Source organism: Mastacembelus armatus, chromosome 18 (genome assembly GCF_900324485.2).
Source record: "Mastacembelus armatus chromosome 18, fMasArm1.2, whole genome shotgun sequence".
NCBI lineage: Eukaryota > Metazoa > Chordata > Actinopteri > Synbranchiformes > Mastacembelidae > Mastacembelus > Mastacembelus armatus.
Window position 1 is genome coordinate 7,238,921 of NC_046650.1, and position 19,908 is coordinate 7,258,828.

Below are 19,908 nucleotides of genomic sequence, written 5' to 3' on the forward strand. Positions count from 1 at the left end.
TTTGAATCCATGAAGAGAATCGTAAGATGCAAGTGGATCCTCTGGAGGCACCGATATTTCCTGCATGATATGATTATGAGTCAGAAAACAAAAATTTCCCATAATTATTTAAAGACTTAAAGGCACAATAGATTGTAGAAAGATATCCCCTTGACACCTTCACGCAACTGCGTTAATTTGCTGTATAATAAACGTCTTTGTATGAACGTTTTCCCGTGCATATTCATATTTTTTTATTATTATGAGAAGTGGGGTAGGAATAAAAAAAAAAAAAACGCTTTGGAAAACAGAGAAATTAATTTGCCATCAAGACATTTCTCTTGACAGAGTTCTAATGTGCTGTTTTATTTTGGAAAAAAAAAAAAGTCAGTATTTTCATTTAGTTTTTAGCAGTTTCAAGCCCCATGTGGGGTTTGCTGTTATTAACAATCGGTTTTCTTTTATTCATTTTAATTTTGCTTTTTTGGCAAATGAAAAATAGTCCAGGATATCCAAATGTTTAATCCCCTGTATGTGCCAAGCTCTAAAACCATAGAGCCTGCACTTCCCATAATGTACCTCAGTATTTTCTATAGACCATCTGTGCCTATTCTAAATGCCGACTTCTCTTTGAATTCTTGTCTTACACTTCATAAGTCAGATAAAATTTGTAGCGTTATGTTTCCACAAATCTTTGGAGTAATTCTCATGAAGGAATGTTGTAACTGTTTACAGTGCATCCCAGCATAATGTGTAAATATCACTTTGTTTCCCTATCCCCACTGTTAAACACACACAGTTCCCAACCTTACCAGTGCCAGCTCCTCACTTCATATTGATTTCAGTTGTAAAACACAGATTAGACTACCATGCCGCAGTAAGAAGTTCAGCTCTGGCACACACTGTCCTACAGCGACAGCTTGTAACAGCACCTTTAAACTGATCCTCATAAATCACTAAATGACCGCAGGAGGAATAACTTCCATGCCTGATAGGAGGTTCCTCTACAATGCACTTTTATTGCGAAATGATTAGATATGGAGAATATTACACTCAGCTGTGCTCAGATCACTTAGATCTAAAATGAATCACAGAGGGGAGATCACCACGTGAGTAATAAACATTGTTACCCTGACACATTGTCCCTGTGCAAGAATCTTTTTTTTTTTTTTCTTTTTTTACAGATGGGGAATATTGCTTCCACATGTTCCAGCTGCTTAAAGGCAAAATGAATCATTGAAGAGATTAAGCCTGTGAAAACCCTTTGAGGATTTAGTCCCTTCCTGATATACCAATCCTTCCTACACCATGAAAGCTATAGTAATATGAACTGGGTCATGTAATGTATGTGCTGTATATGGTTCCCTGTAGCTGTTTCACAGATGGCAAACTGATTCGACGGTGAAGCTGTAGTTTGATTGCTGTGTGTGATCATTTTCGGCGTGTGCAGCTTGTTCAGTCTAGCAGTTGCGTAATCATCGTTTCAGCGTTCATGATTTTGGTGGATGTAGTGTTTTTTTTCTTGTTTTTTGATAGAGCAGTAGGTGCAAACAAGCAGTGAGAGTCTGGACAGTGCAAAGGCAGATTAACCAATCCAGAGCAATAAAGTTGAGTCACAGATGACATAAAAATTGATCTGGCAAAATAAACTGTCAGATATATCAGGGCTATAATTGCACACTTAAGCAAAAATGCTGAGGTGTGTGTGTTTATGTAACTCAGCGATTCAAATTATAGATATTAATCATTTTTATTCGTCATGGGCTTTCCACTATTGGCTCAAGGGCATGAGATAGAAGTTTATTTTATAGAACTTTATTTTCCCACTGGGGGAAATATGGATGAAGAGAGTTGGAGTCGAGAGTTTCACTATTGAGTTTTGTATAAAATGTGCCCTGATGTAACATACCAACAGAAAATGTTACAGGCCCATAACCAGAACATCTATTCTAGGTGACAGCATATCCCAAAATGCTTTTTTTCCTCCCTTCCTGGTTTAAATGTTACATCCATGACGTTGCCAGCAATACACAGATTCCATCGAATTCACGTTAGCTCATCCTCACAGTATTGTATGTTATATTAGACGCTACCTGTCTTTCCAAAAAGAGACAGGCCTGACATTGCCTGTGCCTCATGTCCGGCATGGCCCTGCTGTGGGTCTTCATTCACATTATCAAATTATTAGTCAGTTCTGCTGTCCCAGATAATTTCCTCACTTAGCGTCATATTTTAATAACTCGTGTGCAATGAAAAAATCATATTAATGAGTTTAACATCACGCAGGACTGTGTGGCATCTGAAATGACTGTTTAAGAGATGCTGACACAGGCCAAAATCCATATCAGTGAGAAATAAATAAAAAACTGATAGAGAGGATGGTTTAAGGGCCAACCCTGCTTCTCCCCGAGTAGCGAACAAGCAGTTGTGCTTAGTATTCTCTCCATGTCTAAATGTGTGAGTCAGAAAATGAAATTAATGATGACAGTGTTGGATCAGCAGAAAACCACTGGAGGTTTCAACATTTCTGGCTGATATGATAAATGGGTATGAAATTCGCTAATCTACTCCCCCAGAAAGGGAAATGAGAGATTGCTATCCCCTTTTTCTTTGCGTCTTCCGCTGAAACATGTCTTAGATTTTAAAATATAAAATAAAATGATGAAAGTGTACGTGCAAATACCATCAGATATTTTATTTGAGAATCCATTACTGCAGTATGTGTTATGTGCACCATCTGTATGTGTTTTCTGATAAGTTTGAAATATCAGATTTGGAGTCTAAAATTGAGATCAAAGTTGTGATGATAGTTGAGATTTGCAGCTCACCCTCAGTGTGTGTGCGTGTCTGTGTGTGTGTGTGTCTGTGTGTGTGTAGGTGCTACTTTTGACGTGGCCATGCGCTTCCTGTCAGAGTGTCCGTGGAAGAGACTTCAGGAGCTGAGAGCTTTGATCCCAAACGTCCCTTTTCAGATGCTGCTGAGAGGTGCCAATGCCGTGGGCTACACCAACTACCCTGATAATGCCGTCTTTAAGTGAGTCACACACGCACACACACACACACACACTCATACTCACATTCTTCCTTGCATTTAATTTAACCTCATTCTTGTTTTACACTTAATCCTACTGTGAACATGCACATATTCCTTAGTGTTTACTTCCGGATCCAAAAACCAACTGGACTGTGTGCATTTTACACACTTTAATACATACTGTACGTTGAACATGACAGACCATTAGTGTAACACTGAGTATGTGAAGTACTCAGTACTGTCAGAGTTTTATGATCAAGCTCCCCCTTTGAAACACTGCCATAGCATTATCCTGTGTAGCTCTTACAGTGGGCTGCAAACATTCAGAAATGTCAGTGTAAATAAGATATTCTTGAAACCAGCTGCTGCTCTTCATTGTTGTCATATTATTTAGAAATGGGTCGTTTCTATGGGAATAACATGGGTGACCATCAAATTCATACATCATTTTTTTTTTTTGTAGGCATTTTATATGACTAAGAATCCTTTCAATCCTTGAATTATCCCACAGACAACTAGGCGAACACAATAGAAAGGTGGAGGAACCTAAGAAAACAATGCAGCACAGGGTAAAAGACGTTCAGATCAAATAAACTGTAAACTGAAGCTCCGCTTTAACTGCTTGGCCTCAAAAGAAACAGCAAGCCAGTGCCTGTCTTCTCCATACTGCCAAATATCTCCAGATATTTTTGTATTTAATTAACAAAACTAAAATACTTTTGGTTCCTCACTACAGCAGTTCTCAGAAGGTGGTGTTTATATTTTTAATGAGATTTCCATTTTCAATTTTGCACCTTTTAAAGTCAATATAAATATAAAATTCGTTTGGATGTTGCACCTACGTTTTTCTGAAACACTCTTTATATGTAGCATGAAGCCTTCAGGCACAGCTGCTTTCTAAATCTGTCTGAATGGAAATGCTGCACAGTCGCTGCCCACAAACCACACTACTGACACACATTTAATCACTTCAGCTTTGTTGATGTGCTCCTGTTGTGTCTTACCACACTCTGCACACATTACACATGCACATCGCTGATACAGATGCATGTTAGTAATGCAGTTAAGACCATAAATACTCCTGTGCCCACGCACGTACGTGCGCGTGCGCCAACCACTTCTCCAAATTGATTCACAAGCTACTTCAGCGATGTGAATGACTCATGTATACTCAAGCACACACACCTGCTGTCAGGCCCACACACATATAAGGACGCACACGTCCTCACATGCAACACTAATAAATTAGCAGTGGCTTTATGACTAATGCAGCTGTCCCTTCCTTACTGCTTCCCAGTGAATCACACACACACACACACACACACACACACACAACTATCCTCCCACGTTTTTCTGCTCGTCTCCTCCCTCTCTATCATTGTCATTATTTATCCCCACCTCTATCCCCGACTCCCTTTTTAACACCTCCAGTGATCTCTCTGCCTTATACTCTTATTTCCCTCTTTCTAATTCTCTCTTTCTCTCCCGACTGCTCTTCATCGTCCTCTCCACCCTCTCACTCCTGCGCCCCAAAGGAGGAACCCCACGGAAAATTTCCACCTGATTGTGATTGACGGCTTTGATCTCTTTGCCCGACTTCCCCCATCCTCCCTTTACTCTGTCACTCTGAGTGTTTAAATGTGGCAGTCCACACCCAAGTAGCCTCAGCATCTTCATTAACTAAATCAAATCAAAGTGAAATTTCATTTTACTTAATTGATTTAAAGTGCATTTCACAGGGTCACAGTGCAGCAGGAGGAATGTAAAATTTCAAACACCTGTAGAATTGAAAGGGTCGTGCACTTACTAACTGGATCTTCTCGCTTTATGAAGGAAGTTTTTGATAGAAAAACTTTGATTTGCATGAATAATGGTCACTCCAGTTCAGTTTCGGATGTGTAGGACAGTATAGTGTTTTTGATTTGGTGCCAACATCCACTAGACAGCACTTGAATGCATCGTAGTGCCAAATAAACTCTGGACACAGACGTTGGACTGCTAATCCTCTCATGGTGCAACATTAAGTGTGCCTGTTTATTTGCCAAAACAAAAGCTCTGTGTAAATATTACATTCACACTCATACAGCAACAGTAAGCACTTACCAGTTATGAAAAACCTGATTAAGATACAGGGACCAAAGCTATAATAGGAGGGATTTACCACTAGCAGCTTGGATAATGAGGTGAATATACCTCTCTCTCCACTTACTGTGGGCCCCTGCAGGCTGTGCAAGCTCACTTTTGATGGAAAATGGTGAGAATATTGTATTTATGCAGGTACAGCAATATTTACAAGTGGTGAGGGATATAAACAGCTTATCCCAACCACAGTGTGCGCTATTATCTGGGTTACTCTGTGCATGAAGACAAACTCATTATACAGTTGTTTCAGAAAGTATTCACACCCCTTCACTTGTTTCACACTTTGTGTCGTGGGTTTCATTTTAAATGGAAAAATTGCCATTTGTACCCATCAATCTAACACTGAAGTCTCTTAAGTTGATTTATGTAGAGTCTTAATTCAGCAGTTTGTTGAAAACTCAGGACAGCCAGACTCATCCTGAAGCTCACTTCGTCATATGAACGCAACTGTCTGTGCTGACACCATCCCCCTCCCTCCACCCGTCCTCCAGGTTCTGCGAGGTGGCCAAGGAGAACGGCATGGATATCTTCCGTGTGTTCGACTCCCTGAACTACCTGCCAAACATGCTGCTGGGCATGGAGGCGGCTGGAGCAGCAGGTGGCGTTGTGGAGGCTGCCATCTCATACACCGGCGATGTGTCCGACCCAATGAGGCAGAAGTACTCCCTGGACTATTATGTGAAGCTGGCAGATGAGCTTGTCAAAGCCGGAACCCATATTCTGTGTATTAAGGTAAGAGGGGGAAAAAAGTGAAATAAATGTTTGTTTGCTTCAAGAGTTTGCTGCTACAAGCTCTTTTACAAGCCAACCTTTTTCCATCTAAAGTTTTTGGCACTTCATGTCTGCTTCTGAGAAAATCTCTGCCCATCTGCCTCCAAAATACGATACAACCAGCTGAAAAGAGGCATTTTGCTAAGACTTGTACACTTGGATTAGCATTTTGAATTAACAGAAAACATGAAAACTGTTGAACATAGCTGACGTTTTTCGTTTCTGCTGTTTTGTTGTTGTTGTTGTTGTTTTTAATTGAAATGACTTGTATACTTGAGCAGCGTATCTAAATGAATGGACCAATAATGCTCATATTGAATTAATTTCTTTATTCAAGCATGACAGAATATTTTCAAACGTGAAAAGATAAACTCCCACCCTGCTGCAGCGTGAACCATCACACGCAGCAGTGGCAATCTCATAAAAGGCTTGCATGGCTAATGAGGTTAACTTTTAAACGAGGAAATGAGCATGCATTATAAGTTCATGGAGTGCACTGATCATCAAAGGGGCCAAAAATAAACAGCAGCATCAGCTCTGTGTGGGCATTTCTGTTAATATCAGTAAAAATGTATGACAATTTTTGTCCGTATTATGTTGTTTTAATTAGTACTTTGTTTGAAATCAGCAAATGTGTGATTTTCTTTTTTGCCAGCAAAAAGAGTGGTTTTTTTTTTTTTTAATAGGATTAATTCAACTTATTTTCTCCCTGATGTTTGGAAAAGTCATAGTGTAGATGTTAGTTAGCAGAACAAAATTCCTGGCTGAAATTAAACCTCCAAGATGGCAAATTTAACTTTAACACTGATTATTTGAATGATGTCAGTCATCAGTAGCCCCTTTCCTTTCCCAGTTGTGTCCACTTTCACTTTCAGGATGTTGGTGTTTGTGCAGATGTTCTTTCTCCTTCCAGTGTTTAGTTTGTTTTTTGCTCGTCTGAACCCATCAGATCATCATCCCTTCAGCTTGTGCTCAGGCTTTCATTAGCAGCCTCAGGCCATTGTTGTGTTCACATTCTCTCACTAATGAGGACTATGACAAGTGGATGAAATGAATCTTGCTTAACTTAGTCCACACTCCATATGCAAGACTTAGATGTGTTGCAGAAGGCCACTTAGAACAAAGTAATGTTCCTTGATTAGAGTCTACTCCTGGTCTTATCACAGAAGATTCAGAAATGTATGTGTTTCTAAAATAATTTAATATAGAAGATACACAAATTAAACATTTTGAGAGATTAAGCTTAATGGAATCTTTTGTAAAGCTTTATACATTGTCACATACAAACAAAAATTTTCACATTTTTTCTTCTACCATGTTACCTCTCCCTCCTCATGTCTCACTCTCTCACCCTCTCTCTCTCTCTCTGTCTCTATCTCTGTCTCACCAGGATATGGCTGGCCTGTTGAAGCCAGAGGCCAGCAAGCTTCTGGTCGGTGCTCTGAGAGACCGTTTCCCAGACATACCCATCCACGTGCACACACACGACACAGCTGGTGCCGGCGTAGCCGCCATGCTGGCGTGTGCTGACGCTGGAGCCGACGTAGTGGATGTGGCTGTAAGTATTCGTCATGTTTGATCTACCCCTCTTTCTTATTGGTAACTATAACAGCAGACAGTAAGAACTTTTGATAAATGTATGTCATGGTCATGATAGAAAGCCTGTTGTGAATCTGTATAGCTTCAGCTGAAACAATTACCTGTAGGCCTAACATGAACCAAATGAATTTTCCGTAGTTTTCTTTATGAAATGTCAATGAAATCCTGACAGAACAATTGCTGAGTGAAGGAATATTTCCCTTACCACCTTCACTAATGAACAAAACAACTGGATGCTCTCTGCAGTTGCGAGCTGTTCTGCTGCTCGGCCCATTTAGCAATTTGCCAAACAGACCGACTCCCCACCATGGTTCAGACACACCCCCTAAAATCATTTGTTTGTATCAGTTCCATTGGTTTACATAGTCTAACTTTGTCTTTTCACTCTGCCAAGTAATAAAACATTCATGCTCAGTAACAAACAAGATGAATCATGCTGGAATACATTTGACAGTGCAGGGAAAACAACCAAGGCTTAGAGGTAAAAAATCTGTTCATTTTGAGGATGATGATGTTGTTTTTGTACTTTCTGCCCATTAGTCATTATATAATACTTAACCTGTGCATTTTGGAGAAATATACCCATATGTGTGCACAGATTTGCAGAATAATACAGCACATCTTTTCTTCCACATACATAAAACCAATCCACTAAGGTGTACTCACATAACTTACAGTACTTCTAGGCTTGGAGTCAGGAACTATTCTTATTGCCTCTGTAGGTCGACTCTATGGCCGGGATGACCTCTCAGCCCAGCATGGGTGCCATCGTGGCCTGCACCAAGGGGACCAAGTTTGACACCGGTAGGTCAACTGCTCACTAGCCCGTCGGCATCAGCAGCATCACCCAGGACTTTGTTTTTCAAAGTATCACAAAGGGAAGGATTAGTATCGGTAGACGAAGGATGTACAAATACAACTAAATGTTACTTCATTAATTGGGTGAATACAATATGTTGGAACACTTTCAAATATCTTACAGCATGTAGTTGTTAATGAGACTGATCAGTCTTGCCCACAAATCATGTCGAACAGTCTGCTTCTTTACGTGAGTCGGAAAAAAAAATCAACAACTCGATAAATGGAGGGACATATCACTAATTATGATGCTAAGTCTGAACCCATACATACTCAGCTCAGTGATGAGGTGCACAGCCAATTATGAGCTGAGGGTGGAAACAAGAGAAAGAGAAAGAAATCATAGCGGGGAATAAAAACCGATCCTCCGTTAAACAAAATGATAGTGATGAGCAGATGTTTTGGATGCTTATTTACATATTTGTTTGTATACTGTATTTCTGGTTGTGTCCATCAGTGTGGTTGTCTTATGATCATCACAGCATGCTAACAACTGAAATCTGCGACCAGTGAGTGAAGCTTTTAGGTTCGGGGCATCCTTGACATGATTGTTGGCTACTCATTTGCTTTCTCAACCCAAGTTGTGCCAGCTTGTATCAGGTGTTTCCGTCACACACCTGCTCCTCTACTCTTTGAACCACCACAGCTTTATTTTGTCTTCTCGGGAGGTCAAATGATAAGTAGAGGGATGGATTTATAATGTCTTCCTTCCCCTGCAGATTTGTAGCTATTCACCATGTTCTGCTCAATGTAATTTTTATGTGCTGTGAAGAAGCTGGAGCCTCTCCCTCCTCTAATAACTGACAGGGCTCAGTGACCTCTGCTCCTACAGCGATGGGTGCAAAGTGCAAAATATATTAAAGCAGCCAGTTGTAAAACTGCTGTAAAAGAGTGAAGGAACATGAAACTATAGACTATAGGAATTAAAACAGAGTTTAGTGCATAGCTATGTTGAGAAATCCTATTGGGAAAACTGAATCAGCTCTTATACACTAGATCTGATAGTTTAGTTCCATTACGCAGAAAGATGAAAGGCCCTGCTGTTATTTTTTTTTTTTTTTTCCATATTCCCACTAACATCATAAGCAGTTTATTACTGTGTAGTGGCTAAATGCAGATTGTGTTGTTAATGGACAGCTTGGTGTTCATCCAGTCCTCCTTGACGTCTGCACTGATGATGTAGGGACAGTTAGTTTCCTGCCTCCGGGCATAAGAGACACATTATCTTCCATCAGCTAAGTTTTTGATGCTCATGTGGTCTCATGGTAAAACCCTCACTAATGCACGTCAATATCGAATTATTCTTAAATGCCATAGTGTCATGATTAGCTTTGATAATAACGTTCTGTGGTACAACCATTAGTCTGCAGTGGAAGACATGCTCACATACGCGGTTTCTGTGGGTCCTTGCCTACTGAGCCAGTGTCAAACCTCTGTTGAGTTGTGGATGTTTTTGCACTATTAGTAAGCTTCCATGTAATATTATTGGGGAGCTGCCTTGTAACTAAACCCTACAGTCATGTCATATTAGACTGGCACTCCTCAAAGTACACTTCTGAGACGTTAAATCGCAGGTCAGTTTAAACAGGATTTTAAAGCTAACTAACAGGTCTTTGTTAGTCTCCGCAGGTGTCCCTCAATGTGAACAGGCTTCTTGTCTGTGCTCATTGTCTCTGCAGCTGTACTTAAGTTATACAGGGAGAGATCTATCATAGAAGAGAAAGCAATTTCTGTAATAGTCCATAAAGTAACACAACAGAGCTATTAAGACATGCTGTGTTTTGAATGTAATGTGGGACTTGTGATTCTAAAGCAAAACCTTTTGCTTCACTGCTGCTTTCACTGTCTGCACATTGTCAGTGCAACATGTTCATGTCCGTTCTGGGAACCTGCCAAGTGTTTTTCTGGGCAATGCAGGAAAAAATATGATATATCACATCATTAAAGTATAAGAGTAAGAGAAAAGAAATCATCATTTAGACACCATCCGGCTCAGTGGTTGAATATCAGTGTGAGCATACGGTACCCCGAAACAAGGAGAGAGGAAGAGAAAGACCAAGGTCATTACTTGAATGAGAGGTTTTCAACTCAGTTTATTCCTGGAATTTCAATTTGCTTACACACACAAACACACACAAACACACACAAACACACACACACACATGCGTCCTTGTATTCTCTCTCAATGTGACCCTGGTACATGCATTATGCATGCACATGCAGACAAACTCCTTCTCACTTCCAAATTCTTATATACCTGCCACCTTGTGCTTGTCTCTTCTTTTCATCTCTACCCCTCTTTCTGCTACTCCCACCTTCTATCTCTGTTTGCCTCTCTCACTACTTTTGTAATCATGCTGAGCACTGCCTTGGATACGTCCATACTTTCCTGACCTTATTCTTTTTATGGCTTTCCTTCCCTCCCTCCCTGCTTTCTCCTGTCTCTGTTACAGAGCAGTAATCAGTGCTGTGCGGGTGTCCTCTGCTGCCTCCATCTTCCCTTTCTCTGCTCTCATGCCTTTCTCCTGTCACCCCTGCGTCTTTCACGTTGTACTGTATCTTCATCCTCCTCCTCCTCATCCCTCCCTCTCAGCCAGTGACAAAGCAATTAACAGCACTTTACATGCCTGTTTCACTCCCGCACACTCCCTCTGTTGTTCTTCAGCTTCCAGTTTCTCAGTATCTCTGTTGTGATGAAATGATAAAAGCAGAACTTCACTGGTTAATTTATCTTGTGAATGTCAGTGTGTGTTTTTGTTTTTTTTTTCAGTCAGGCACACAACCGTACATGTTTACACATACTTGTATTGTTGAATGATAACAGCCATTAAGGTTATTCTTGCAGCGTTTACTGCATTTCTCATGTATCATGCATGGGTTAAAATTAATGAGGGTTTTCAGCTGTCATAACAATGTAGCCATTAAATGCAGCAGTTGTCAGACACACTGACGGATGTACAGCCCATATAAAGCATTGACACAAACCACAGATGCACTCACCCAGGCAGAAAGACAGGTGAGCACACAACACAGGGAGGTGGAGGTGGAGGTGGAGGCGGCAGAGGACACTGCACAGCACCTATTCACCTCTCTCATCTCTCCCTGTCTTCATCTGTCCGAGTACAATTTTCCCTTCTTTTCTCCCCAAATCTTCTCGTCTCATCTGTCTTCATCTGTGTGTGTGTGTGTGTGTCTTGGTTAGGCCTCTTTGCCTCAGCCACAAACTGTGTGTGTGTGTCTGTGTGTGTGTGTTGGTGCAGAGAAGGGTTACAACTGTAAGAACATAAAAATGTGTTTGTCTTACTGCATTATTATTTTGCATTATTGAGTTTGTACAGCTAATGAGTTGTGTATTTATGGCACTTTGTCACTGCCAAGCAACCATCTAAAAGACTGATCTCTGGCTGCACATACGCTTGTGTGCCTGCATGTATTTGGTAAATGCATTATGGTACAGCGATGTAGTGATTGATAATTCTGGGAATATTGCCAGCATCCCAGAAAAAATCCTGCTTTATTTATCTCCAGTGCGATTTACTAGGATACAGTGTCAGAAATAGGCGAATTAGAAAATGACGTAGGCAAAATACAGTGCTGCTTACATCAGTGTGACCAATTTAGCTGTTGGTTGGAAAGAAAACACTGCTGTCACCACTCCTCAGCAAAGCACTTTTCTGATCATTTAAGTGAGTCAGTTTAGCTTTCACAAGACTTTCCAGCTCACACAGGTGTCATGTTCAGCTAATCTCCAAGGGAAACTGTGAGCTTGTGAAAAGTATTTTTCTGGCAGATGATCTAGTCCAGCTGTTCAAACAGCTGCATTCCCATTAAAAGATCAAACAGATAGATAAAATTGGTGATCCCTTAAAACGTGATCAGGTGAATAGTAATTTACCAAATCATTATACAAATGATAACATTCCCACCAGCCTCAGCTGTACTTTAAAGTAACAAATATTACCATAGTATCATGGTACACATTAAACCTACGTGTAGCATGGTCAGGTTAGCATTTACCTGAAAGCATCACGGTGCCTAAATAGTCTCAGAGAGGTGCTGGCATGGCTACAGATGGCCTTTTCCTCATACCAAAAATGTTATATTTTCACAGTACACATACTGATTGTGTAGTGCAATTTGCACAGAGCTAAAGGAAAATCCACCTCTGCACTTAGCTTTTCCCGGTTGGTACCCATGCATGTTCCTTTCACATTAATTTCACAGTAGCTCCTTTTCCAAAGATCACAGAGGAAGCGCACAAAACACTTCTGGGAGTACGTACAGACTTACTAACTTTCAAGCTTGTCACTCAGCTGTAACAAGCTACAGTACGTTTGTCTCATTAACATGATTTTTGTTATTAGCCAAAGGCTCTGCATCCTGCCACGTCTGACACAGCATTAAAGCAGATTTTCCCTTGTCTTTCACCTTGAGCACAGTTTAACCAGCTGCTTCAGAATATCATGAATACACACAAAAAATGTTTCTGTTTTCTATTTTTTTTGGGATCATAAAATATCGGAGCGATTTTTAATGAGTGACTTTGATATTGCTTAAGAAAGATAAAAATGCAGAGTGATGTCCATATTTTTTTAAAGGATAATATGACTCTGTTGTACCTACAGTATAGTTCAGGTAACACACTTAAAACACACTTGAAATCCCCAAATTTTCTTGACCTCATGCAATTTTTAAGAGGTGTCAAGATGTGAGGTGCTGGCAGATTCCACACTATAGAGTTGATATGTCTCGGTTGACATTTTGGCAGACTGGTATGGTAAATCCTACACCCCAGCATACTGCACTGTGGTTGGAGATGCTTCCATACCTACCTGATGGGTTGGATTTGTTGTGGCAGACAAAGTACTGCAAACTTTAAAAAAAAAAAAAAAAAAAAACTCAGCAAACTGTCAAAATGTTGGCAGGTTTCACATCATGTTTATATTTTCATGCATCAAAATCAACAGCATGAGCCCAATACCAACACAATTTGATAGCTGGCACAAGGTTTAAGATGACTAATTCAGATAAATGGCGGATGGCTTCCACAATAATATATATAGTAAACATTAATTCTCTCTTTTCCGTGGAGAGGGTAAAAATGATTAGACACATTTACAAATATAACCATTTCATTTAAATAATCCCAATTCAGCTCATCAATAAGTCAATAATAAATCTTTTATTTCCCAAATTTAATATCCCAGTATTTTATTCTTTAGATTTGTATTCTGAAAAATACAAATACAAAAATCATCATCAGTGTCATCATCATCCCATAAGGTCAAATATCACCAAAATATAAAATTTTCAAATGACTATAGACGAGGTTTGTCTTGTTAAACAAAACTGTGCGTGGTGACCAGAGCTTTGATGTCATGTCTCTCTGCTCTGCGGTAGGCATCGCTCTGGATAAGGTGTTTGACTACAGTGAGTATTGGGAAGTAGCCAGAGGCCTGTATGCTCCATTCGACTGCACCGCCACCATGAAATCTGGCAACGCTGACGTCTACGAGAACGAGATACCTGGAGGACAGTACACCAACCTTCACTTCCAGGTGCAGCGAGCTACTCCAGGCTTGTTTTCGTTGTTGTTTGTGTGTTTTATTTTTTTTGTCAGTGATTGATTTTGTAGATAAATATGGTAAAATTGCATTTCACAAAGCTCTGTTACATTTTTAGCTTCATAGGATGAAGTATCAGAGCCACATCTGAGAGGATGTAAACACACGATTAGTTCAGCATAACATTGTTTATATTCAGTGTTGTTGCTTATTGCTCCAACTCAATACGCATATTTTACTGTTATCTACAGTTTATTATAAGGGCTGATGACAGAAAATGTCAAGTCCTAAGTTATAAGAACATTTTCTTCCTATTTATGAACATCTACTTACATGACATTATCTTTTACAGAAATCATTTAAATGTGTATTGAACGATACTGGAGATGCAAGATATGTGACTTTAATTAAACAGAGGAAGCAGTTGTCAGAGGCACTGTTTTAGAAACCGAATAAACACGTGGCTTGACTTATTCTGCTGTTTTTAGTATGTTATTAGTGGGGCACATAACATACAGTCTACAGTGTCTGCACCGTGCATGGTTGCACTCTAAAATGTGTCACAGACTGTTGGAAATTGCCTGAATCCACAACGCTGTGCACATCCCAGAGCCCATTATATCAATGAGAGTTAAATGAATGCACTATGTAGCAAATTACAGTTTACAGTGGGTAGTACTTGCTTATCTGGCCTTTGCTACATGAGCATCTTTACTGTGAATTTAAAAGCCATGGGTGTCGCTACACAAATCATAGCCTAAAATCACAAGTCGACACTGATTTGTCCACAATATTTTGACTTTTTATCTTTTTTTTTTTTTTTTTTCCCCCAGAAAGTGACAAAAAGACTGTTTTGACTCTCATTGCAGGCTCACAGTATGGGGCTCGGAAACAAGTTTAAGGAAGTGAAGAAGGCCTATACTGAAGCCAACAAACTGCTAGGAGACCTCATTAAGGTGAGACATGAAGATAAAACGTTAAAATCCCTCTTTAATTCATGACTGGTGTCATCTGTAGGTCTCTGATGGTGGAGCTTTGACTCTTCATTGCTGTTTTATTGACAGCAGAAAATCCTAATTTGACTTGGCAGACCAGAATACCCTCAAAGCTCCTTGATTTAAGAGCAGCACATCACTCAAAATAGTACATATTATCCTATAATACAGAACAGATTAAAATGAGGATGGGAAAGTAAGCAGCTCTGCACCTTAAATGATCACACACACACACACACACACACACACACAGCGAAGTGCATTTCAAACAACTTCCCTGTGATCACTTTTTATTACATTAGATTTAAGACAAATTGAGAGGAATGTTCTGCAGAAAATACAAGTTGGCGTGTATTTGTTATTCTTCCACTGGCATCTGTAACGCTGGCTGCCTCTGCCAAGTATCCCCTTTCTTTGCTTGGCTGAGCCAATCAATCCCAGATTAAGTTTGGTACATCCACTGTTCTCTGCTGTCCGGATTCACTATGAGCCACACGGTCTGTTTGACCTCCCCTGGCTTCTTTTATATGGGTTAGTTTGTTTTGTCCTTACTCTAACTAGACACTTCTACCCTAATCTGACAAATTGTACCTATTTTGGATGAAGCCCCCCCCCCCCACACACACACACACACACACATACCAGCTTAACTTTTTTTTCAGTAGGACAGTTTGATTTAGCGTTGAGTTTTATTTGTTGTCTACTTGATGTTAATTTGGTTGGAAAGTCAAGCGAACTGGTCTTCAGTTGATTCCTTGAAGGGCACATTAATCATAGTCATGGAGAGGCAGCTCTATTGCCAGTTCTGCACTCAACATTTTCATCCTCATCCTAAATTCACCTCCTCGCTGCCTTTTTGTGTTTCATTATCTTTCATTAATTCCTTTTGCTCCCTTCATTATTTACCATCACAGTTTAGTAATAGATTCATCCCTCTCATTCACGCTCACTCTGATTATTTGGCTCTTTTGTTTGCATTCTCTCTTTATCAAGCCGCCCTCTCACTTTTCTTTTTCGCCTTTCTTTTTCTTATTTTGTTGCTGCTTTTACACACATTCATTACCCAGCCATCTTTTATTGTGTAATGCTTTCTCGTTGCAGACATGCTCCCATGGATTCCCCATTATTTCACCTTCTTCTCTCTCTCTGTTTTTTTAAAAAAAATTCTTCTCCTGTCTCCCTCTTTCTCAATTTTCCTTCTCAGGTCCCCTCTGCGTAATTTTCTTTCCCCTTCTCTGTTTTCCTCATCAATTCCTCTCCACCGACTTCCCCCATGCTCTCTATCTATTCAATTAAGACTTGGCGGGCTTCACTGCACAAGCCAATGTTGGCTTAATGTGCCTACGGGCCCTGCTATGCTCTCTGTTGTATCCTGTTAGCTTGACAATGGCTGCGTTTCTCACACCGTTGGCTTGTCGATAAGGGAGAAGGAGCGCGCTTGTCAGATATAGATATAAAGTAGACACATGAAATTCTGCACTGGAGGTAAGCAGAGCGACCAAAGTATATACATTAACAATGATCTCCATCGTGCAGCCGCAGCACTGCAAAGCTGGATCTTTAAAGTTCAGAGCTGAGACGGGGAGATCGTGCTTGTTAGAGGATTTAATTTCCAGACCGAATGTATAACGAAATTAGGTGTTTTTACAGGACCGCCCCTCCCCACCGTGAAAACACCAAACAACTCTAATTATGTCTGATTTTAAAAGTTCTTATGTTTACCAATCATCATAGCGGTTACATAAAAATGATTTGAATTAAAGGGATTGCTTATTTTTTTCCTAGCTTCATAATTCATCTTCCTTGTTTGTTGCGGCGGGTGTCATGTGCTGTGTATTAAGATACTTGTACAAGTCTCTAAATTTACAAAACTGCCCAGACTTACAGGCTCATTGCTTCCCAATTAATATGAAAATGACATCAAAAGCAGCTCGATAGACAGAGAGACTTCTCAAAATGTATTTCATAAAAGGCTCATAAGCCTAACTGTTTTATGCTTTAATATTAATTTCAGATAAGCGGCTGAGTATAATCATTACATTGCTTGCTGAGCACCCAGTGCAAATTCACCAAATCTACCTAAATCCTTGCACTTGATTTACACTTATAAAGGACCTCTGCTCAGGAAAATGAAGGGGTTTTAAAATATCCTCGGTCTTTTGAGTTTTCTTCAGCGTTAAAGCTGATTTGATTAGTCTGCTGAGAAACTTTGAGGTCAGACCAAATGTCTCTCAGTGATCACGTAGCCGCCAGAAGGTTCCTGTGGAAAACAGCTGGCGGATATGATCATTGAGAGTGGATATTTGCCACGCTGCTTGCTACGATAAAAACATTCATACACACAGCTAGCAGAATGTGAGATACAAAAGTAAACGAATGCATTTAATAGATGTGAAAGGTCATCTCTTAGCTAAAAACATAAAGCTGTATTGAAAAAGAACTGCTTACACAGGCCAGTTATTGATCTGAACGAGGGCAGGTGTGTGTGCGTGTGTGTGTGTGTGTGTGTGTGTGTCTGAGAGTCTGAGATAAAGAATAGAGAAGGTGGGATGCAAGCATTATCAGCTGAGGTCCTCAATTGTATATCAGTATCTCTAAAATACAGAGCCCTTGACTTTAATACCCAGAAGCCTCTTGAGGGTTAGATGATGTAGTTTGAAGCTTCTTTATTTTGTGAGGTGTTTTACAGCGACTTTTCAAAGTAAAAGTAGATCACTAGCCCTGGTCAGCCAGTTTGTGTGTGTCTTATATAACTAAATGTTGTCTAACTTACTGTCACCATAAATATTTAATGATGTTTTTACATTTCCCTCATACTAATCTGTAATGTCATCATGATGCACTGACTGGCTGCTGATGTATGTTGGTGCTGGTTTAAATTTGGAATAACATATTGAAATCATAAGACGCTAACACAACGGTGTTCACATGTCATTTCTAATATCAGGTCGAGTTAACACAGTTCAACACTTTGCTCAGTGTGATCACAGTTGCAGATCCCATGAGTCACTGTAACACGAATGTTTGCGTAACAAGACTACCTGAAGTGTAATATGAGGAAACATAATAATTGTACAATTTTTGATAATTAGAATAAATGTTTTTGTAGTGTTTGATTGTACGTGGGGTCTTGTATTCCCACAACATGCTATAATACTACAGTGGAGGGTTTAATGAATTGGCTGTTACATTAAGTGAACAAACATTTTCTCCATCTTGCAAATGGACGGCACAGATCAGTTTAGCAGGGGAAAGACTTATTGCTGTAACTGCATTAGTCTGCAGGTTGTTTTCTCCTAACCGGTCATTAGGTTTATAATGCAAATTATGAAAAAACATCCGTCACAGGTTCCCAAAGCCCTTAATGTCGTCTTTAAATGAATAGTTCAGCATTTAGGGAAATGTGCACAGTCGCTGTGATGAGAATGCTCCTTCCTCCCATAATCTCCCTTAAATCCTGATTTTAAAGATTTTTCCGCTTTGGTTTTTGTACCGATTAAACAAACCTGATAAAACATGTTGACGTGTTTGTTAGGCAGCTTTTCCGGTGTTTCCTTTAAACAGAGTTGAGCTCTTTCCCTCTTTTTCCGATCTTTGTGCTGCGATAAGCTAACCAGCTGCTGGCTATAACTTTATATTTACTGTGGTTTTAGTAGCCTCATCTAACTTTGGGAAAAGAAAACTCATTAAAATATTTCCCAATATGTCACAGTATTGATTTAAATGTCAGCAGTACAAATTCCAGCAGTACCTTTATAGGACACTATGAAACCAGGAAATATTCATGACTGAGAAGCTGGAATAAATGAATTATTGCCATTTGTCCTGAGTCTTAAGAAGCTAGTTTTACTCAGCTGCATAAAACCTATTTACATGCATACACTTTGAAATGTCTGCCTCTGTGATGCTCCTTTTCTTCACTTCCTTTGCTTGGCACTTCCTTTTCCTGATTGCCCCCCCCCCCCCCCCCCCCCGTTCCTTCCCGCTCAGCTACATCTGTCGCAACATGAGCTTGTCAGCATGAGGAGGACAGGTTTACGTGTATTTGTGTCCCTACCTCACTTACTCTGTCACTCTCCTTTTGCAGTTACAGGTGTATGTTCACTCACCTCCACACTGTTAACACACACACACACTCAGCCCCTCTCACTAAGAGGTGGACCAGCTTCTTGTATTGCCCGTGGGGCTGCAGGTGTCTGTTGCTCATGTTGCCTCCAGTCCCTACTCCCCTCAGCTCATCTGTACATCCCTGTCTTTCTCCCCCCTCTCCCTCTCCTCCCATCACTCTTTCCATCTTGTCTGCCAGTCTCTCCATCTCTAAATTCATTTTATCTGTCCGTCATCACTCCCTCCCACCTCCCCTCATTTGTCTTAGACTTCCTTCATATAGCCCTGATCTTTCCATCGCTTCTCCACTCCTCCTCCCTGTCTGACTCTCTTGTTATCACTCCTCTCTCCTGTCTCCTCCTCCTCCTGACAGGTACCATTCTTCACTCTGCTCCTGGCTTGGCTGGCGATCATTATAGAGTGCGTGTTTGTTGTACTTGCGCTCAGTCTCTCTCTCTCTCTCTCTCTCAGTTACACTCGCACACTGTTCTGGATGATATAATCCTTTGCCCATTAGGGGAATTCAGCTTTGCCTTTCAAAACAAATTTGAGCAAAGTACGCCGACGTGACGCACGTGAGCACACACAAAATAGCTGCCACGCATTCACACACATTCACACACACACACACACACACACACACACACACCACCGCACCAGGTTTCTGGTGCTGCCTGGAGTGTGGAGTCATGTAGGACCACTTAGTGAGAGCTGCACGTTAATGAACGAGAGAAAGATTGACAATGTGGTGAAAAAGTCATGCGAGAAAAAAGGAACACCAAGTTAGCAAGAATAGAAAGAGCAGGGCAAAATTGATTTGTGTGTGTGCGTGTGTGCGTGTGCGTGTGTGTGTGTGTGT

The 19,908-nt window shown here is 40.4% G+C and overlaps 1 protein-coding gene across 3 annotated transcripts in view; it reads left to right on the plus strand.

Moving 5' to 3' along the window:
• pcxb (pyruvate carboxylase b) overlaps positions 1-19,908 on the plus strand; it is a 236,621-nt gene that overhangs the window by 195,277 nt on the left and 21,436 nt on the right. For all 3 annotated transcript variants that reach the window (XM_026327586.2, XM_026327580.1, XM_026327572.1), the window contains 6 exons: positions 2,857-3,013; positions 5,647-5,887; positions 7,317-7,484; positions 8,248-8,329; positions 13,784-13,941; positions 14,817-14,903. In XM_026327586.2, coding sequence (XP_026183371.1) covers positions 2,857-3,013; positions 5,647-5,887; positions 7,317-7,484; positions 8,248-8,329; positions 13,784-13,941; positions 14,817-14,903 — 893 coding nt within the window. The remainder of the gene's footprint in view (positions 1-2,856; positions 3,014-5,646; positions 5,888-7,316; positions 7,485-8,247; positions 8,330-13,783; positions 13,942-14,816; positions 14,904-19,908) is intronic.